This window comes from Microtus pennsylvanicus, chromosome 1 (assembly GCF_037038515.1).
Source record: "Microtus pennsylvanicus isolate mMicPen1 chromosome 1, mMicPen1.hap1, whole genome shotgun sequence".
NCBI classification, from domain to species: domain Eukaryota; kingdom Metazoa; phylum Chordata; class Mammalia; order Rodentia; family Cricetidae; genus Microtus; species Microtus pennsylvanicus.
In genome coordinates, this window is record NC_134579.1 from 208628550 (window position 1) to 208651619 (window position 23070).

The 23070-nt window shown below is 40.0% G+C and overlaps 1 protein-coding gene across 7 annotated transcripts in view; it reads left to right on the top strand.

Moving 5' to 3' along the window:
• Scaf8 (SR-related CTD associated factor 8) overlaps positions 1-23070 on the top strand; it is a 197046-nt gene that overhangs the window by 81410 nt on the left and 92566 nt on the right. For 3 of the 7 annotated variants that reach the window (XM_075950223.1, XM_075950246.1, XM_075950255.1), the window contains 3 exons: positions 1214-1282; positions 3998-4213; positions 5149-7255. In XM_075950223.1, coding sequence (XP_075806338.1) covers positions 1214-1282; positions 3998-4213; positions 5149-6602 — 1739 coding nt within the window. In that variant the 3' untranslated portion in view covers positions 6603-7255. Of the gene's footprint in view, positions 1-1213; positions 1283-3997; positions 4214-5148; positions 7256-23070 lie in introns of those variants that run through there. The other 4 variants (XR_012908000.1, XM_075950233.1, XM_075950266.1 and 1 more) reach the window with 3 other exon arrangements.

The window sequence follows — 23070 nt, forward strand, 5'->3', positions numbered from 1 at the left end:
TTTTTACTCACTGTTTCCTCTCATTTAATCTAATAGTGACTCTACCTTTAAAAACTGAAAAGAAGCAGATTTATAATTTGGTCATGTGGTCTGTGGGATCATAAAAATATCATTATGGTGTACGGTTTATTTATGAACTTAAAACATCATATCCTCTAAAGTTAACAAAATATTTTAACATAGTGGTAAAGAGCATGACGTGTCTATAGTGTTATTTTCTTCTGTGATGGTAGCTTGAGATAGTTTTAGCACTCCCTGTGGTCAGCATTCCCACAAAAACAGATTGGTTCCCTAGATGATGACATTCTGATCTGCAGTGCAGAGTGGTCCCCAAGACTTGAACGAGTGAATGAATAAATACGTTATAATTAGAATCACTGCTTCATCTGTCTTATAGAAATCAAGTATTTATAAAAGTTATTTTAAGTGGAGAATATTGCGCAGATCCATCAGCATGGTGACAGAGGTGATTTTAAGGCTGTGAGGTTTTGCTGTTATAGTGGAGCACTGAGGTCCCAATTTAGAAACCTTTTGTATCACCAACCAGCTCCCAAATAAAGACACAGAGACTTAGTATTAGTTTTAGATGCTCAGCCTTATCTCACACCTGTCCCACTAGCTCTTTTAACTTAATTTAACCTGTTTCTCTTCATCTGCATTTTGCCTCAGGGTTTTTTACATTTCTTTCATTCTGGATGTCTGACTTATCCTGCTTCTTCAGTGTCTTACTGACTGTTGGCTGCCTGACTGGCCCCAGGAGTCTCCCTTTCTTTGTCCCTAGGTCTTTTCTCCCTAGAGCCTAGATTGTTCCTCCAATTTATTCTCTCTGCCCACAGCTGCCTGTCCCTTTATTTACTGCCTAGCTATTAGGTGCCTTAGGCAGGCAAAGCAGTACATTTTTACATCATTAAACAAATGCAGTAAAAACTAATATAACACACCTTTAAATATTAAAGTAATATTCCACAGCACAAACAAATGTAACACATCTTGACATAGTTAGAGTAATATTCCACAACATCCGCATTCCTCAGGAGGTTGAAGTAGAATGACTTAGCCCGCAGGTTCCATACCAGCTGGGTAGCAGAGGAAGATCCCATGGTAAAACAATAAGAAAACGTGGAAGTAGTTCATTTATAAATCTTGAACCCTTTGATTTAAACAAATAATTTTCTTTGTGCTGTTTTATTTTGGTCTTTTTTCTCCCATGTAGGTTTTATGCCACCTCCGGTTCCCCCACCTGTGGTACCTCCCCCTGCAATTCCACCAGTAGTACCAACATGTGAGTTACTGATTTACAGAGTCTGTTTTATCCCAGGGAGTCTTAGTGTGTCTGTGCTCATTTCTGTAAAACATTAGTTTTCAACAAATGCATGCTAGAGGATCTGAAAATTAACAGTATCTCAGAAGTTCTTATTCATGTTTCTTCAATTGTCCCAAAATGTCTTTTCGTAATCTACTTCCTTTAGTCAAGATTCACAGACTGTCCTCCCATCACGGCAGTTTTGCTGTGTTTATTTTAAACATCTTGTTTAGTGCCATCCTGCCCAGGTCTCCCTTCTGGTTTATAGTTCTTCATGACTACTGAGCCATTCCTCTCCAGATACTAGATTCCTGGAAGGGGGAAGTTAGTGTCAAAGACTTGCTTAGATTACAGATGACCCTTTTTCCTCATAAGAATATAAGCAATACTTAGTAGACTTGCATTCTGTCAAACTAGTGTCTTTTTGTTCATTTTTGAACAAAACATAATATTTTTATAGCAGTTTCAGAATTAAGACAAAATCAAGCAGAAAGTACAGAAATTACTTGCATGCCCTATCCCTGCTCATACATACTTTGTCTTATCATCATCCTCCCAGAGCAAGACCTAGAGTAGATGAATTTGTATTTTCATTATTATTCAAATGCATAATTTATGTTAGGGTTTGTTTACACTTGATATTTTCTTACATATTTAATAATGAATGTTAAGATCGATGAGGGTATTTGGGTATTAGAACTTTGCTGTTCAAAATGCTTATCTGTTTAGTTTTTAATTATGTTTTTATTTATTATTATTGGTTAAATCTGTTATCAGTTACAAAGTGGTTATCTCTCCAAATAGTACTTTCGTTGTTAGTTTTTTTTTGTTTTTAAATATAAGGAAAATTTACCAGCTGATGGTGATTAGATCCCTTGAGGTGTAGTGCACAGGAGAATTAGGGTAGATGTCATACCTTTTCCCTAATGGCCAGCGTACATAGTGCAGTGTGGGTGTGACCGGAGAGCAGAGAGGGTTTCTGTCATTTTTCTTCTCCCCCCCCCCAAACTGCCCTTCGTTTCTTCATTTTTTTAATCTGTGTTTTCATGGATTAATAATTCTTTCCCATCAGTTGTATTCTTTGTTCTTTTGATAGTCAAATGGTTTACCTTAGTGTATGTTGCTTCTCTGTGTCTTGGAGTTAGCTCCCCTTAGCTTCTGAGGGGGTCTCAGGATTTTCAGCTTGATTGTCTCCAACTCATACTATATCTTCCACTGAGTGTGAACCAGACACATCTCGTAATGCAGGATGACATTCAGAGACCACAATCTGGCCACTAGATTATGTTTGCTCTGAGGATTTTGTTGGGTGAAAAAATTCTCAGGGAACAAAACTAGGAAGTAGTCATTTGAGTAGAGAAATTATAAATGTATGTTATAAAATAGCTTCAAGTAGAAGTTTACAACACATTTTACTTAGCTATGTTTTCATATTTCTGTCTGCTATCATACTGAAATGACAACATGTATACTTACCTCCTCCCTTGCAATGTAAACCTACAGAGTCATAGACACTGGCAATAGAAAACCAGATGGTACTACCATCCAGACTCCTCCCTCTACCTTCAGAATGTGTGTGTTTACTGACATCCTGCTGACCTCAGGGAATTCAAAAACAAGCATTGTAGACATATAGTTAGCTTTTAATTTTCTATTTCCTTTTTCCTGTTACTAAACACAGGGCTTCTGAAGAACCATTTAGTAATTTGAGCAATCCCACTTTAAAAATTAGATTCCAAAAGACCTTTCATGAGAGTACATATAATAGAGATGTTTGCTAATTTCTTAAATTCTAAATCTGCTTGCCTTACATTTTAAAATGTTTTCCTTCATTATTTAGGTACCTTTCAAATCTTTCTGAAAACACTATTCAAAAGTTCTTTTTTAATTCATTACTCAAAGAGGCTCGTGCTGTATAGCCCGTCTCTCAATAGTTATAGTTCCCAAACCTTGGATCCATTGCTGCATACATAGAATTCCGCTATTCTTCCTGCCTCACTTAGTTCCCATAATTCCTGTTCATGATCATAGGTGGTTTTGTCCCAGTATAATATCTCTGTAATATACTGACAGTTTGTCCAAATAATTCTCAAAGTGAAAAGGGGGACACCTTTGCTTACAGTATCCAAGTATGACTCGTTTTCCATATGACATACCCTGAGCGAGAACTTCTAAGACTGTTAAATTCTTGTGGTTCTGCCTTTTAGTATGTAGATGGCATACACATGTGGAGAGTTTTCACCAACTGTTTTGGAACAGAATGTTTATAACATTACATTTACAGTTCACCTTTCCTAACCTTGTTTGATGAAGGTACTGAATGGAAAGGGATCTCTCCCCAACATACTGTAGTTTGAAGACGATTGGTCAGACTTTCATTCTGATATCTACTTGTCTGTTCTGCCAATCATTTCTGTATATTTTGCATTCTCTTAGCTCACCTTAGTTAAATTAGATTTTTGTGTTACTAGGATATACTTCCTGTACCATAACCTTTTGGTGAAAACATTTCTTAAGATATTTTCTCTATTTTGAAAGAGTGAAACATTGTAAATAGAACTGAGGCTCTTTATTATGAGCATTGGTTATTATATAACATGCTTGGTAATACAGAGATGCCACTAAGTAAATCACTCATGTTGCCAGATAGCTTACAAATTAAGTCTGAAATAAATTTTTGTCCTGTTTAAACAGCTTTAGTGCAACCACCATTGTCCATGACCCCAGAAACTGTGAAAGATGTTGGATTTGGTAGCCTTGTCTTACCAGGTGGTTCTGTTGCCAGCAATCTTGCTCCTTCAACTCTACCAGCTGGAAATGTTTTTAATCCTCCCAATAAAGCAGAGCCTGAAGACAAAGTACCTCACCTTGCAGAACACCAGATTCCTTCTGGTGAGAACACCAGACCAGGTAAAACAAACCACTGACTATAAGCCCCTAGACATAAAATTAATCTCATAATTATTTTTCTGAAGATTAGTGCTAAATTTTTACGTGCTACGTATGTGAAAGTGTTAGTGCCCTTTTTTCACAGGATCACTGTGTTTTCTCCATGCTCTGCAGTTGTCACTTTCAGAAGTGACATTCTAAAGGGTTGGAGACATAGCTCAGTGGTAGGTGCTTGCCTAGCTTGCACAAGGCCCTTTATTTTAATGCCCAGTATTATCAAGACAGTTACAAATTACATTCTATTCAGAATAATACTGGGTTTTAGGCCTTTTCATTAGACCCACCCAGCCCTCACCCTTCTGAGGCCTATGGTGCTGCCCCTGGGCATTATGGTCAGAATAAGATTCCAAATTGTTTATTTACAGGAAGACAAGGATCAGCAATAGGGATGAATAACAGATACTGTACCAGAGTATTAGCTAGCTAGAAAAGGTGTTTCCAAGCATTAAGTAATTTTTAATAGAGTCCCATTGTTTGGTATCTTTGTTTTTTTGAGACAAGGTTTCGCTGTAGCTTTGAAGCCTGTGCGGGAACTAGCTCTCATAGACCAGACTGGCCTCAAACTCACAAGAGATCTGCCTGCCTCTGCCTCCTGAGTGCTGGGATTAAAGGCATGCACCACCACTGTCCAGCCCCATTGTTTGGTATCTTAATCACATGCAAAAAATCTGACATTTTTGTTTGAAAATATTTGTACAGAGTATTTTGTTTTAATATGTGAATTTCACTCCGTGTGCTGTTAATAATCTTAGGTCTGATGTTCATCCTGTATCTGGTGAAGTGTGATTCTTTGACTGGGTTGAAGTTCATTTGCAGAAATTATAGCATTAATAATATATTTCCTTTTTTATAACAGTAACTGTTACTTCAAATGATTTCTTTTCTTTCTCTCTTAGTGATTCCAAATGATATTCCCAGTAGTGCTGCAATGTTAGCACAGCCACCTGGCCCTGCAAACACCTCTGGGATCCTGTGCGTGCAGAGACCAAATGCGTCAAGTAATTCTGAAATTCTGGGGGTTCGGCCAGCTAATGTTTCCAGTAGTGCTGCAATTATCGGAGCACAGCCACCAAATATTCTAAATAACTCTGGAATGTTGGGCATACAGCCACCAAATGTGTCGAGTGGCTCTGGACTTCTTGGAGTATTGCCTCCAAATTTGCCTAACAACTCTGGACTTGTAGGACTACAGCCACCAAATGTTACAAATCCTGCTGGACTTTTGGGAACACAACCACCGATTGGACCTCAAAACTTACCTCCCTTAACTATGCCAGCTCAAAGGATGCCTGCATTGCCAATGTTGGATATCCGTCCAGGACTTATACCACAGGCTCCTGGACCAAGATTCCCTTTACTACAGCCTGGAATTCCCCCACAACGGGGTATCCCTCCCCCATCGGTACTTGATGCACCTCTTCATCCGCCACCCCGTGGACCTTTTCCTCCAGGAGATCTTTTCAGTCAGCCAGAAAGACCTTTTCTGGCTCCTGGAAGACCAAGTCTAGACAATGTTCCCAACCCAGATAAGCGAATACCACTTGGGAATGACAGTATTCAGCAGGAAGGGGATAGAGACTACCGGTTTCCTCCTGTAGAAACAAGGGAGGGCATTACTAGACCTCCCCCAGTGGATGTTAGGGATGTTGTTGGGCGACCTGTAGACCCCAGAGAAGGTCCTGGAAGGCCTCCATTAGATGGTAGGGATCACTTTGGAAGACCTCCTGTGGACATGAGAGAGAATCTTGTGAGGCCCGGTCTAGATCATCTTGGTAGAAGAGATCACTTTGGCTTTCCCCCAGAGAAACCTTGGGGGCATAGAGATTTTGATGAGAGAGAGCATCGAGTTTTGCCTGTCTTTGGTGGTCCAAAAGGCTTGCATGAAGAAAGAGGTAGATTTCGGGCTGGAAATTACCGATTTGATCCTAGAAGTGGTCCTTGGAACAGGGGATTTGGACAAGAAGTTCACAGAGATTTCGATGACCGCAGAAGACCCTGGGAGAGGCAAAGGGATAGGGATGACAGAGATTTTGATTTCTGCAGAGAAATGAATGGAAACCGTCTTGGACGAGATAGAATTCAAAACACTTGGGTCCCCCCTCCTCACGCTCGGGTTTTTGATTATTTCGAAGGGGCCACTTCTCAACGGAAAGGCGATAATGTGCCTCAAGTTAATGGTGAAAATACAGAGAGACATGTTCAGCCACCGCCCTTACCAGTACAGAAGGACCCTGAACTCTATGACAAACTGGCATCTGCAGGTGACGTAGACAAGGAGGAGAGCGGCACAGTTGCTGGTGTAGAAAGTGAAGCAGTGGTGGTAGAGAGCACAGAGACTGAGGGGACATAACCATCGCTCAGTAGGTAAAAGAAACCTTTTGTAAAGTTGTCATCTCTGTAAGAGGGTAATGGCTGACTGCACCAGAGTTGTTCACGTTTATCTGCCAGAACTAAGTTAATCTGATGTTCATGTTCACTTCTCTTAAAATAATTGTACAACTGACTTGTATAGACATTGTTCTTAATATGAACATGGTAGGTAAACATTTTTTATTTTTCTGATAAAGTATAAATGTTGCCCCAGATTCTTTTAACGTCAAGGAGATGCTAACAGCTTCGGAGACTTCCTATGGAAGAGAAGGTTTTAGACACTGTCATTGGGTTGGTTATGATAATGACATATTTCAGAACAGCAAGGTGTGGCATATCTTCTCCATATCTTTAGGCTGCTGCAGGATTTTAAGGTAACAAACAAAGCTGTGACATTTTATGCAAGGACTGGCTCTAGATTCTTGAGGAGCATAATACAGAGATTTTAAGAAGTGATTTTGTGAAAATCTCCACTCTGGTCTCTGTACTCCAAAGTAAGTGTGTGTGATTTGTTCCTCATGCTGCAGTGAGTAAAAAAGAAAAAAAAAAGCAAACAACATAAATATTAAACTACGTTTCAATGTTGGGTGAATTTTGTTTTTAGATGCCAATAAAACTTGTTTGATAACAGTGTTCTAGGAATTGTATTTTTTTAACCTACAAATTCTTAAAACTGAATTGTTAGTAGCATGCACTTAGCTGTTGAAGTTTCCCATTGCCATCTAACAGCAATGAAGAGATATGTGGTGGTAAAAGCCTGTACTTTATATAAAAACCATGCAGTCTGATTAATGTGTCCGTAATATCTATGTATATTTATTGTGAAAGCCATGTAGTTTTTCTTTCTCTGAATGTCTGTTTCTTTGCTCGTACAGAGAAAAGGTAGAATGTTTTTTAAAAGTTTAATAGGAAACTCTTTAAAACTTGATAGAAAATTGGAAACATTGGATAAAGTAACATTGCTCATCATTATAGCTTTTAATCTTGATAAATGTGAAGAAATTAGAAAGAAATATATTGTCAGAGAGGCAATCCTGTGGTGCTTTTGTTGAGTACAGCGGAGCACGAAGCCAGGTGCAATGTGTGGTCAGATTTCACGTCAGTGCTTCCAGTCTTTGACACTATTTGTTGTTCTGTGTAGATAGTACTGTCCTCAAGGGTTTAGTTCACCTGCCTGCCCTGAGCTTCTTGATTGCACAGAGTGTACTGTACTGATGGACTTGAGAGATTTTATTATACCAGGAATGAAGTGTCCATCGTGTGTTTTGTAGGCTCTGGGTAACATTGTTTAGACAAGACTAAGATAAACTGAGTAGGTGAATTTGGGTTTGGCTTCTTGTTTGCGTTTGCCCTTAAGTTTCATTTATTTGCTATTTTCTTTTGTGTTTTCTACATATAGTTTATACATGTAAAATAAAAAAAAAGCCATCGGCATATTTTAGTTTCTAGTGGAAAGCTTTCATGTGATCGTGTGAGCAGTCATTTCCAGCAGCTCATCGTGTGCTCTGTCTCAAGCTCCTGTGTAGTGGCAGAGCACACCAGCCATTTTAAATGAGATTTGTTTGTGTACATTTCTGATGATCTAGAGAGCTATAACTTTTGTGATCAAAAATTGTCTTTTTCTCACACGGTCTAAATACAGATAGTAGGTTATTTGGGGAAAGTAAGTAAGAGTAGAAGCATTTAAATGTTTAGTTCCAAAGTAATTCAGTCAGTAGTTTGATTTTATTTCAGGTCTTTCCCTTTGGATAAAGAATGAAAATTGTAACCTTAGGGCAGAACAGATGTTCAGGAAAGACTGACTTTGAACTTAAGGAAATGATACTGAGCATAGTTTCTCAAAATAACTTTAGTTCCATTTGCTCTGATCAAAATTAATGGATGGTTGGTTCAAGTTAAGTAGCAGTATAAATAAGACTTGTTAGCTATTTTAAAAAAATTCTAAGCCTTTGACCTTCCTATGGGGGTGCTTAAGGTATGTTGCACTGGCACTTGTTTGAAGGTTCTAGAAAGTACAAGTTAACCTGTGTCATTTTGAGTGTGTCTGGGGATTCTTGTATGATTCAAAAGAAATAGGAATGATGTTGTTCCTCCCTTTCCCCTGTCTAGTTATATAATGTTAAGGAAGGAAATACCCAGCCTTGTTTACTGAACTAGGATTTCCTTCACCAGTTTGTAAACACTCGAAAAGTTAATTGCTGTATTTTGATGAGTTCGGCTTAGGACCTGCCCCATTTTGTATGCCTTTGTTGACACTTCTGTCACTAGAATGCTACCAGTTGGAAGTATGAAGTGGCCCAGCCACTTAATTCAGTGTTTTGTGGTTTTGCCGACAGTGCCATAGTAGACAGAGTTTGTTTGTTGCTGGGGACCGACCCCTGGCCAGTTGCATGCTGGGGGTTCTCCCACTGAGATATACTCCACAGCCCCATGTAGTTGTAATTTAGCACACTGAATTACTTATTTTTTAAATGTGTGAATATTTCATTAAGCATGAGCCCCGTTCTTAGCATTAGTGTGTGTACTGCAGTTGGTAACTCCTACCGTGCATAGAAACATGTAACAGTGTCATCTGGATCTGCAACGTTTGGGGTAGGCTGCTCATTTTAGGTCGTTGTAGGTAGGTAAAGAATCTGAAGTCATTTGGAAGATCCAGTAGTATAAATGGCCCATTTAAAACTCAAGGTAATTTCCCATGACTGTAAAATAATTCCTGACTCAGATGTTTTGAGTCATAGAGTCAAAGAAAAAGGAGAGTTAAGTAGACGGTAGACAGTTTATTGAACGTGTACTAGTGAGTGGATTTGGTCCACAGACGGATGCTGAGTGAGTGACTCCAGAATATTAGATTTTCCTCACTGTGTATTCAGGTAGGCATGGCCTTTGAACCAAGGGCATTTTATAGTCAATTAAAATATTTTTGCTGTATCTCATGTGCCTTTATATTAATAAGACATGCTTACTAGGTACTGTGTTAACAGTATAATATTTCAGTACCTTTTAGATTTTTTTCCTTTACAAACAAGTTATTTTACTTACATACTGCAGAAGGCAAGAGCAAATAACTGTAATTCATTTTTAAGGCAGACAGATGACACGCTCATTTAATCACAGATGATGTAGGGTAACATAGAATTCTGTTTTTCTTAAGTGTTCTTGCTGTGGTTTTTATATAAAATACAGCATCTTTTAAACCATGTGAGCTGTAGGCACTAAGAAATTAATGTTTACGTCTAAAGAAAAAATCCTAAGTTTAATGGGGGGAGGGTTAGTAATGATATTTTGATCAATACACCTTTGTGTGAAGGTCGACATTAAAATCAGTAATGGCATACACACAGAAATTTATTTGTAGCATGCTCCCTGTGGATCCCCGCTTCCTAGGAAGTGTTCACAATCACCTCTGGAGCCCTGAATATTGTAAGGAGCTGTGTGGGTGGTCATTCCAGACTTACAGGGTCTTCTGAGAGGTTTCATGACACTCATAGATGTGTACGTAAATTCTGAAGACATACCTTCCTTTGTATATGTGTTTTTTGCTTAATTTCACCCACATACTTCCATTTCAGATACACACTGAATATGTTCCTTTCCTGCTCATTTTTAGGTCAGAGTCTCCCTCTGTAGCTTAGACTGGCCTTGAACTCAAGATAATCCCTGTGCTCCCTAGTGATGGGATAACAAGTGTTTGTTAGCCACCATACCTGTTTTACACGTAATACTCTTTAAATCGTTTTCTACTTAAAATATTCTACTTTCATAGAATTATTTTTAGTGTTATAAGAAAACAGTACATTTATGTCAATTGATGCTGCAGGGTGACTAAAATGTAGAGGTCATCATAGCTGAAATTTATATTTTTAAAAATGAACTATTGCACCAAAAAATTGAGAAGAAATCAATGAGTTGAATACAAGAATCATTTTCTTTACTTATATGTGCTTTTTATAGGATATCTCAGGTTTTTACTTTATCATATAGTTGGATATTTTAATTATAGAAAGAACTGTTAGTGGATAAAGCTAATGTATAGATTGATGAGGAACTGGCGTCAGTGTCATTAATAGGACTGCATAGATGGGTTTTACATCAGGAACTAACATAAATCAATGGTTTCTCTAGATAGACTTCTTGCTCCCTGTTCCATCCCCCCAACACGTGTGCACTTAGAATTGCCTTGCTTTGTTCAAAAGGCTGTTGAAGATCTAGAACAAATTTAAATACCTTGAGCCTTCTTTCCTTTCCCTCCTCTGACTTTCTCCTTTTGTTACTGTATCAAAGGGGAGAGAGGTGTGACAGAGTAACTTCAGATTGTATAAAATGTTAACTGTTGCATACATAAACAGAACACATTCTGTGTGAACACAGGCCAGGTATGTGGTTTAATGAGTGTACACCTTGCATAAGACCACAAATCTCTGAAGCAATCTGCAGGGGATTAGTACTAAAACTTTTTCCTAGGTACCAAAATCCAAAGGTGCTCAATTGTATCATCCGTGTACTTTAAATCAGCTGGACATTACTGTTAATCTAGTAAATGTAATGTAGTGTCTGTTTCTAGTTATTACACTCTATTGTTAAGGGATAATGACCCAAGGAAAAGAGTCTATGTATTCCATATAGAGTCTTTTGATTTTTAAAATTGTTGTCATCTGAATCTGAATTGATGGAGTCCACCAGAGCAAACTTTCTGAATGCATGGAGCTTGTGTGCAAATGTCCTTTGTCTCCTCCTACAACGGATTTTGCCCTCCCAGAACTCATGACTGTAATGGGGCAATCAGGGCTGGCAACTGATTTTGTGACCTATATTAAAAGTGATCTCGCCTATCCTGATCTTGACGCTGTTTCCAGCGTTTTACTACCTTAACTTGTTGAGTTTCATAGAACACAGTCCACTCAGGAGTCTACAGCAGTGATCTTGAGTTACACCAGAGTCTTTAAGAAAAGACAAATAATAAGCAATATTAAGTTTTCTATTTTGTGAATGAAGAAGAAAAGAAGAATGGGTAGGGGCAACCAACAATATTAACACTTTTTTAAATAGTGCATTTAAAATTACTGCTTTTTGGTTTTACAAACTGGCCTTAACAGTTGGTAGAGTGTGTTTGGGCAAGCTGCTGAACTTTCAGTCCTTGTTCTTCATAGCTGAACAGTCTTCATCACTGAAGAGACCCATAGCTAATACCCAGGATGTATACTGTTTTGAGGAGTGAAATAATTAATTGCATCGTGTTTGTGAGGCAATCCTATGGCCATCTTAGGGTCTTGTAGTATCTTTTGCTTAAGAGAAACTTAAGTAACAGGTGTAAGTGGCTTCCTTAAGTCTCGTAATTTGTATTTGAGTGAACATTGAAATCTTGTTACCAGATTTAGAAGTTAGTATATGCCAATTCAAAAAAAATGCCCAACCAGGCTTTTTGGGATTTATGGTTGCATTAATCACCAAGTTCCCTTTTTGTGGTTACACATGTACATTGTTATTCCTCCTCTTACAGCGTGTAAGAACTTACTTCATGGTTTTAAGTTTGCTCAGTGATGTACTGTCAACTAGTCTGAAGCAGGTTTATATTGCGTTGATGCTAAGTAAGGTTTCGTTCAGAAAACCCCTTTCTATCCCTTTCCCCTTGAGGATGCTCTGTAACCAGTGAAGGAGGACTTTGCAGATCTGCATTTGAGGGTGTGGTTTTTGACAACTTCAAAAATTCAGTTTTGTGCACTGTATGTATAATAAAGATTTAGTAAGTATAAAACCATTCTGTACATAATTTATTGTGCTTGGATTAAACAAAGAATGAAGTAATAGTACATACATTGAACATTTTTAATGCTTGCTTGCCACTTGAATTCAGTTTAGAGACTAGCCTTTGTGCTTTGTGGTAATATTTAATTTGCAACTATTTTACCTTATTGAAATGCATAACAGGATTCTTCAAGTATTCAAATTCCTAAACTAGATTTCTACAGACCCAGGCTGGTGTCAGCATGTTGTGACACCATATCCAGAGTCCTAGAACCAGAGACTGAATGTTGGCCATGTTACCGCCCAGCCTTCCCTTCAGAGGAAACTCTCATAGAATTTGTTAGGTAAAGCTTGATTATTATATGAAATAAAGTGTTAACTCTGGTGTTTTTTTGATAATGGGAGTTTCCTACTTCATTGGCAGCCAGTTTTTACTTTAGTTATCTGGACTTGTTTCAATTTCGAAGGCTAGTTTAATCTATGTGCTGTGTAAACTAGACTTCTGTGGGGCTTGAATTTGGCTTTGAGCCCTTTAGATGGAAGGGTAGTGTGACCATGCTGAGTCCCTCAGGACTGAGAGGCTAACCTTTCCACAGAGGCTTTTCTGAGTCCATTACTTTCTCAATTGTTGGTCCCAATAGTTCATGACTGTTAGTTTTCTTAGTGCAGGCAGAGAAGGACTTGGAGTAGGAGTGTTAACCCACGTGGCAAGTGTACATAGTTTATCTTCAGAAGTAGTCACCGAGGAGGCTCAGATAGTCTTGATTTTCAACAAGACAATGCCCTCTCGTCCACACTCTTGACTATCGTGTGTGTCCTCTCCCACCCAGACTAACTTTACTGACTTCAAAGCTGTGCTTGCCAAGGCTGTAGTTCTCGCCTTAGGAGCTGTGGTGCTAGTGAGTGGACTGTGTTGATTAGCTTCCTGGAGCTGCTATTAGCAATTTGCCAAGATGTGTAGCAGCTTGCAGTGTGAGTCAGGGTGTGGGCAAAGCCCTGCCCCCTCCTCCAGGTCCGGAGGCAGCCTCCCCCTTGCGTCTTCTGATAGTTCTCAGCTACCTCTGAACTGTCCTTAGGTTGTGGATTCCTCTGTCTAGTGTCGCCTGCAGTTGTGTCTTCGCACCATCTTCTGTGGGCACGTGCATACCGTGTTCAAATTTTTTTTTAAGAGGTCTGACGTTATTTCAGAATATTTTGAGGGGCGATAATGTTCCCATCCTCAACATACTGGGTAACTATTTAAAATCCATATAAATTGACTTCCTAGAACATAGTGGAAAGAGTGGACACATCTGAGTGACATTATAAAATGATGTTGGCTGTTACTGAATTTTGTTGCAGACCATCAATCAGGTTAGTCCGCACTACCTACTTTTTCAGGTGAATGTGTAATGCCCCTACTTGGCCATTAATGCTTGAGCTAATGGAATGTGCAGAGAAAATCCAGTAATATCATTGTTACATCACAACAAGCAGCCACTGAATTTGTTCATTAAAAAGTGGTTAATGAACTGGGACTCCGCAGTAGAGCGCCTGACTAGTGTATGCATGGCCCTGGGTCATGAATGATCCTCCAGAATGAAAGGGAAAATGTACTGAAATCCAAGTTGGGCGAACTTGGAAAGGTCCAGACTGAGTCATCTTAAAAAATGACCTTGGTAGCTTTTACAGGAATTCAGTTGAGAATTTCCGTGGGAAGTCTGTGAGGAGCACCTAGCACTTCGGCACCATGGCACTTACTAGATGGGTGTTTATTATTGCCAGTATAGCCCTGACGAATCAGGTAATCTGTGGTAATGCAACAGTTAAGGGATTATTTATGCAGAATTAGATATTAGAACCTAGAGTCAGTGGAAGGGGCGATGATGTGTAGTTCTTGGAATTCTGTAGGTTTTTACAAGCATTCTATGTGTCTGAATCCCCAACTCTTTGGGTCTCCATGACCAAACCTGGATGCTGATGTCCTAGGTAGAGGGCCATCAAGGGGAGAGACAGATCTGATGTCCTAGGTGGAGGGCCATCATGGAGAGAGGTTCCTTAAGAGCTTCCTTCCTGTCATTTATTGTCTGAATCATGCCAGTTAGGAACAGTTTCTTAAATGAATCAGTATTGCTCAATTTCTTATGTAATAAAGTGAGGAAATCAGGTTTTTCAGGATATTTCCCCCAGTGCTAATTGGAAAAGGTCTATTGTTTTGAAATCGAGCAAAGCAAAGCCTTCCCTTGAATATATCCATGCTTAAAAAGCTGTTAACCCTGGAAATAAATTGTGTTGATCACTTCATTGGGTTGTGTCTGACTCATTGTATTGTATTTAGAGTTTTTTAAAATTGCTATTATACCTTCCCACCATATGATATTGAGAACTTGAGCATATTATGAACCATTTCATCCTTAAGTATTAGAATTTAAGATCTCAAAAGATTTCTGTTTGGGGTAGAGAAAGGAAATGATTGCTAGCCCAAATCTGTAGTTCCCGGAGTATCCTGGGTTTTCAATTTGTCTAGTATAATTCGAGACCCAGTGATATAGTGACAGGCAGTTTAGACAGACAGAATAGAGCCCCAGTGCAATATTGTGGCAGTAACAACATAAAAATTAGGTCAGGCAATGGTGGCTGGCACATGCCTTTTAATCCCATCACTCAGGAGACAGGTAGGTAGATTGCTGAGTTAGAGGCCAGCTTTGTCTACAGACTGGGTGGGTTGTAGGACAAACAAGGGTTATGCAGAGAAATCCTGCCTCAAAGCCAAAATTATCTTTATTTCCTTATCAGATTAACAAGTAGGAAAATTAATAGCCGATTCCTGAGGGGACAGCTAAAATTGTTTCTTCTCTAGAAGGCCATAGCTGAAAAAGAGCAGTCCTCTGAGTGTGCCATTTATTGTTGGGCCAGAGGGTTCCAGGGATGACTTCACGTGGAAAAGAATGCATAGTTGCCCTGCCCAGTATTCACAATTCAAAGCCCAAGGGCAAAGTGAATCAGTGATTCCCACTGCAATCTGCTAGAAAGGTTGGTTTCCAAATTACCTTTTACACAGGGTCAGAAAGGAGCCTCCTCCATACCCCGAACAGCTCCATTTGTATGGTAGTAAAAACAGGCATGTGGAGTGGGGACTTGCACACGTGAAGGAACAGCAGATGAACAGTGGCTGGGAACACACTTTAGTTTCATTTTAACCAGTGCAGCTGAGTGGAATGTGCCAGGTAACTAAGGGTGGCACACGAGGGTCTTGCCATGGTGTTTTCTAAGCCACATCACAGGCAGAAACCATTTGAAGGGGCTAAGCAGGTCTTGCAGCCTTACCATTTGTGAAATCCCAAGATGGAGGCAATCACTGGCTAGGCATTCAGTTCTACCACGTTTGCTTTTCCTTTGGACAATTCTCTTTTATTTTTCTCTTGTAAAGCTTTATATGATTGTCCTGGAGACAAGGACAGACTCTTACCTTGGAACACCGTGTCAAATACCTGCAAAGGCAACCTGAACAGACAGCTATTCTGACTGGTAGTGGTTGAGCCAGGTTGTTCCACCCTCTCCCATGGTTTTCTCTTTTAGTGATTTCCATTTCCTAACAATACAATTCACAATTGGAAATAGATGTGTGCACATCACAGTACATACACGTGTGTAATTAGTGCCTCACCCTTTACAAAGTCTTGTAGATTTTTTTATTTTTATATTGGTGACTTTGATATTCTCATGAAGTCGACGAGTTAAAGCCAATATTTTCTTTTTTTGCGTCTCACATTGTTTATGAAACGAGTTACTTCCCAGAACTTTAGTACCTAATAGTTTCTCCTCAGGGCCAACTCAGGCTTTAGGAATAAGACATTTAAAAGGGACCCACTAGCCCAGATCCAAGACCACAGAGTGGGGGAGAGCAAGCAAGAGGCTGGCTGTGCTTCCTAAGTGGGTGTCAGGTGTAAAAAAATATTCTTAAATCATTTGAGTCATTGATCTTGTGATTTCTATGTTCTACATTGCTGTTTAAGTTACTATCTAGTTAGTGTTCTTTATGGCCTCTGGAACACGGCTTGTTTTGTGAATTTGTAGATAGACGTTTCTGTCCCTCCTGGTCCTGCAGCTGGTCAGTCCCAAAGAAAAATACAGAGGCTTATATTAATTATAAACTGGACAATTAGCTCAGGCTTATTAAATAGCTCTTACAGTGAAATGAACCCATAATTGTTACCTATGTTTAGCCACATGGCTTGGCACCTTTTCTTAGGCATTTTCATCTTGCTTCCTCTGCATCTGGCTGGTGACTGTATCTTTTCCTCTTTCCAGAATTTTCCTAGTGTGGTCGTCCTGCCTATACTTCTTGCCTGGCTACTGGCCAATCAGCATTTTATTAAACCAATACAAGTGACAAATCTTTACAGTGTACAAGAACATTCTTCCACAGCATTTCCCCTTTTTTCTTTTCAAAACAAGAACTCTGAATCTAATCTCCTTTGTTTAGCTTTTTTCCTGACTGTTACCAATAACAACTTGTAACCAACACTCTAAACAAAGACAAACATCCATAATCCATTTTTTGAAAATGTGGGTGTAGTTTTCTAGGATACTTCCTGCTGATTGCTGGTGCTGTTAATCTTATGGGGACCCAAAGAAAATTTAGAATTATGGTCAAGTCCTGACTGGAGTATTCTGAGAGACTGGCTCATCTTAGCCAGCAGTCTTGAGGCTGTTCCAGATGTAGAACTCAGAAGAAACTGCAACAGAGGTGCTCTGAAATGTTGGATCATCTGGGCCATTTGTTCCCATTGGAGATTTTTCAGGTGTCTTCCTTAATCAAACCTTAGTTTTCTTAACCCAGAATGAATCCACAGCCTCAAATTTCCTGTGGAAACAAAAACAAAACCTCTTCTCCAAAGTAACATATCTTTTGAATTAAATTTTGAAGTCAAGGCTTTTTCAAAATATATAGCCTGGATTAATCCAGTGGCATTTAAATCAAATATCTTTTAGCAGCTGTTGCTTCTTCCTCAGCAGCCAAACAATTCAAAGACAACACAATAACATACAGTATCCATATTTTTTTGTATATTTTCCATCTTTAAGTGGCTTTTTAAAAACCTATTATTTTTTAATTTTTGGCTTTATGAGACAGTTTCTCTGTGTATATTTGACTGTCCTGGAACTCACTCTGTAGACCTGAAACTCACTTCCAAGTCCTGGGATTTAAGGCTTGCGTCACCACACCCAACTACTCTTTTTTTTTTTTTTTAAGGACCTTCTCTATCCTTTTTCTTTTTTCTTCCAAGTCAGTGCATATTTTTAAGCACGCTATAATTTTTAAGCACTCTGTAAACCATTTAAAAGGTTTTTCATCTGAATCTCTTTATATCTCTCTCTTTCTAATCAGAGTCTTTGATCTGCTAAATGATAGGGCTAGGATTAAAGCTATGGCTTTGGCAGTTGGCTCCACCCATTCGTTTTCTTCCTGAGAGTCTTAACTTCGTGGTAGAGGTATTGGTGGGAGCCACGTTTATTGCCATGACTCTGCAGAGTTTCTACTTCCATGCCACCACCAAGAAGCATGCCACTGGCTGCTCATAAACACCATTTAAGGGTTTGGTGGCAGAGCCTCTTAAAATAGTTGTGCGATGTGGTTTTTGCTGCTTATGCCATCAGGAAGCCTTTCTTAAAGGAGCCACACCTCTGCTTGCCAAGCAGAGCCTACCTGTGTAAGACAGTTATCAAGAAGCTGTGATCAACTCTGTTCCTCTCTGTCTAGAATTCTTTTTTCAAGCTTTGCCAGTCTCTCTGTGGACACACTTGCCAAATTTTGGGCGTCCTTTGTAAATAGAAGTTTCTATCCCACTAGCTTCTTTCCGCCATTTGAGACTACACAGGGTTCTGAGAAAAGAGCAATCTCAGGGTGCCGGAGTGGTACAGCAGGCATACGGGGTATGACTACTTTGTAGTCAGTGTCCAAGGACAAACCTTCCTTCTGGGGATATATTATCTGTGTTCATGTGCATTTGTGCATGGATCTTCTCTTAGACTTGACAATTTACTGACCACTCTTATAGACTTTGTTAGGTTGGTAGATTACAAAGTACTTTATCTCAGTGAACCTGTGTGTATAGATGTCATGAGAAGAAAGATCAGGTTGGGCTCATTGTACGTCTGGAAGGCACATCCTTGTGGTTGTAATTTTTCTTTAAAGTTTTTTAGTTCTTTTGTTAAACTCTGGGCATTTTCCTGACTACCTCATGAGCTCTGGGCCTTTCCACCTGTAAAACCTAGTAAATGAGAGGGAATAGCACACGAACGCCCTTGTGCCTCTATGATTATTTCTATACCCTTCTCTTCTCAAAACCTTCTCACAAACACTGAGCAGAAGTGTTGAGATACAAGCACCTTTGCCTCTGGCTTCAGCAAGGCCTGATCTTAACAACCTTGATTTGTGAGGATGCGTCTTTGACAGCCTAGAGGAGGAACTCACTCTAAAGTGCCTTGTCCCTGTGATGTGTCCCAACAGAAAAACCAAAACCAAAGCCCATGAGCCCAAGATTATCTAACGGAATTCCCATCAGAATTGGAAGACGCGATTTTCTTGCCGACGGTGAAAATGCTATGGCTACAGGGGCATGTTTGCCTTGTAGTGTGGCTGGTACCAGGGAAGTATGCCAGGACACTCTGCTGCCCAAACCCAGTGGTTGGTTTTGTTCAGGCAGCCATTTTTTCTTGTTTTTATTCTTTGACCATTTCATGCATATGTGCATAATAGATCTTGTTCATCTTCACCTCGCATTCCTCTCTTCCCACACTGCTGAACCCCTTCAGTTCTTCTCAAGTCCCCCTCCTGTTTTCATGTCCTGTTGTTGGTTTGTGGTACATTGAGTTGAGGATTGCTTGCATGAGCAAGGGTGGAGGGTTTTTTTTTTTACTGGAGAGCATTGGAAACTTGCCAGTGTTCCAGCAGTCAAGAAAGCTCCACCCCCACCCCCCAGCAACCATCAGGTGGCCATACTTCAGCTTCAGCCCTGGCCCTGGAGCACTTCACCAATAACACGTGTTTTGAAACAGTCATTTAAATGTCTTCTCTTAGCTTGCTGGTAGTTTTGTAGTTTGTAACTATGGTGTGATTTGTAATATACGCTGGGAGACATGGTGTGAGGTCATCACTGAGATCATTCTGCCTTGAGATGCTCATTCAAGTGAGTGCATTCCTGGTTGCTTTGAAGTATTTAGAAACAATAAGTCTACATGGCATCCATTAGCTCTTCTTCCCATGGGGGGTCATGATGTCTTGATGGCTAGTCTGGCCTTGTTTTTAGGTGTGGGTAGAGACGGAGTCCTTCACGAAGGTCTTAGATGAAATAGCCATACCTTTGTCTATTGTCTTAGGTAGATGTTAGCCTTGTTGGTCAAACTGTTTAAATCATTAAAAGCATGCAAACCCAAGACTTTAGGACACAGTTAATTTTTCTTTAAGAACATCTCTTTTACCTTCATGTATTTGTGGAGTGGGGCAGGGGTGTCAAGGTTAGAGGGCAATTTGCAGGAATCCTGGGTGCCAGGGATCACACTCAGGTTGTCAGGTGTGGCTGCAGGTGCCCCTGCCTGCTGAGTCATGTTCACATCTCCACAGCTCTTTTTTTTTATGTTAAAACCTTATTTTTCAAAAAAAAAGGGGGGGGGAGTTCATTGAGCAACTTTGGAGAATGAAATTTTATGAGGAAACAAGAGAGAAAATGGAATTAGGGTTGGCATGCTTTTATTGCTTCCCAGCGGAAATGAACTGGTGAGATACGAGCACAAAGCCTATTAGGAAAAGAGCAAGTGTTAACACAGCAACTAAGTAGCACCTGCATTTCATCTGAAGACGAAGTTTCCACATGTATGAGATCATGGTTGGCCCGGAGTTGAGTGTCTGATGTGATTGAAATACCCACATAGATTGGCAGATACTGTGTGCCCATGGGATTTTCACTTCCTTTCGAGCTGAGGGGCCAGAGGGGCCAGACCTATATCTTTGTCGTATACAGTCATTATGTAAACATACTGGCCTCCAGTTGGTAGTTTTTCTACTCAGCTTGTATCACGACCTTGTTGTCATTGAAATGGGTGTGTTTTTCCTAAAATACTTGATCTTGGACCATCATACCAAAGGTTTTAAGTTGCAAGCAGAAATGCATTTGAATGACGTCATGCCAATTGGTCTGTAGATTATGGAATTTCAGCTATTTAGTAATAGGAGCTGTAAGTTTCACTTGAAATCCCTTAGGAAGAAACCAGTGACACATCCACACCCCTGTCCAGAGCTCAGTTCAGCTGCAAATGGTTTTGACTCCAGGGAGGCAGGAGTTGCCACAGTAAGGCCAATGGTCAAGCATGGCTGCTCTGCAGAGGGATATACAGTCCCTTAGCTGAGGTATGCTCAGCAGAGGGGAGAACCTCTGCCTCCTACGTGTGTGGTGGGTGTTTTAGCACATTTGAGTAAGGTAAGATGATTTGTCAGGATGTTCAATCTCTTTGGAATACTGCAGTTGTGGTTCTGAGTTAAGGGTGTGGATGGAGAGCAAGGAGAAGAAGCCAGTTTCTGGGTCAGAGCTCCTTAATCCTTGAGACATTTTCTCTAGCAGCCCACTGACAAACTCTGGGAATACTGTCTGTCCTCAAGTGTCCTCTTTCACTTTGACGACTGCCATAGCCTAAATTGCATAGTGAATTTACATATCTCCAGCCTTTTTAGGAAAGGGCTGAGATTGTTAAAACGGTGTACCAGAATTTTAAGATGTTCGCATAGAGTTTTAGGGACATAACATCTGGTTACAGCATCTGTGTGTCACTTTGGCACTGTGCAGCATTTCAACCATTAGAGCCCTTAGAATTACATTATTTTCTAAATACTCAGCAGAAACATTGAGGTGAATTTGCAGGACTATGTGAGAGTTGGTAGAGTTTTCTTTCAGGGCTGGGAAGATGGCCCAGTGGTTAAGAGTACTGGCTGCTCTTTCAGAGGATCTGGTTCTATTACCTACACCCACCCACAAGACAGCTGTAACTTCAGTTTCAGGGGAGCTGACTTTCATGGGCAGGACATACATGTGGCGCACAGTCATACATGGAGGCAAAACACTCATACACTTAAAATAAAATGTTATTTTTTAACAATATTGGTGCGCTAGAAGACCGAAATACGGAGGAGAAAGTGCCCCGAAATACTATCTTCAAAGGCAGTTTTAAAGTGTCAAACCAAAATTTTTTTCCTGCCTTGTAATAAAATTCCGAGTTTTGAATGTAATAGATGGTTCTTGAGATGAAATATAGCAACCTTCCTATTTAAAACTTAAAAGTGTTTATTCAGGCTAAAAATATGACAAACTGATTGCATGATTTTGTAATTCCTGTCCTGACAACAAGAGAAAATAGTTCTCTTAGCATCAGACACTTGAAGATAATGCTAGTTCCAAGACTGTCACCGGAGAATCTGGGCTCAGCCTCCTCTAAATACTGTTTTCTTGAGAGTCCCTAAGGAAATGCACTTGTGTTGTAAGCCAGGCACGAGGAAAGTATGTGTCATGTTTAGCTTTACTTTCCGTCTTTCACCAATCACAGAGCCCACAGTTGACTTAGAGCCCCACTAGCTGCCGGTGTTTCTCAAAGGCACTTCCTGTCTTCCCCCAGGGCCCCTCCAATCCCTTAGCCCAGTGGTTCTCACTGAGCCGCCCCCTGATGATGGGATCCTTTAATACTGTTCCTCATGTTGTGATGACCCCCAACTATAAAACCTTCTTTGCTACTTCATAACTTATTTTGTTACTGTTATGAATCGTAATGTAAATATCTGGCCTTCCTATAGTCCTGAGCGACCCCTGTGAAAGGATCATCAGCTCCTAAAGGTGCCACGAACCTCTGCCTTAGAACCCAAACTTTCTCTGTGTAGCCCTGGCTAACCTTGAATTCACTCTGAGGGTAGAACAGTCTGACCTTGAACTCACAGAGGTCCTACCTCCTCCACCTCCCAAGTGCTGGGATTAAAGGCCTGCACCTTCCAGTTAAAGAGATAACTCTACCCAGAGTCCTCTGATCTAACTGTATGCTGGCATTTATGATGCTATATCTGTAGCAAGCTCTAGGGGGAACCGGTCCTGTGGGGTATTTTTTGCCGCATGGAGGTCAGGTCTCATTATGTCTTAGTGTAGAAGGCTGTGGACTGGACTAGAGTAACTTGTACTTTCTGATTTTTTTTTTTTTTTTTTTTTTTGCCTCTCAGTGCTTATCCTTGCTTAAGCTGCCTGACAATGTCCTGTAAGGAGTAAGCACAATTTAATCATGTATGAAAAGTTCAAAAAGGTATCTCTATCACACGAAGAGACAAAACCGTGAAGGACTTGTTATGAAATATAAGCGCCAGGTCTCAGCTCATGCAGGCCATTTCAAGGTCCAGCTTCTGCACTCGAAGGTTAATATATCAGGAGGCTTTTCTGTGGGGAAACCTGGGTGTCATGATTGATTGGTGGCATTAAACACTTCATTTAGATATTTCTAAAACTGTGGGAAATATGCTTTCCTGAAAGTAATAGTCTGTGAAATGTGGCAGTTCATGTTTTGACCTGAAAATCTCCAAGCTCATTTACAGATTCACTGAGACTGCTCGTAAAATTTTAACCATAGCTTGATCACCAGCTATGAAGGCCTGATGGTTCAGAGGATGCATGTGAAGTCAGATGTTTGTCGTTGGAATC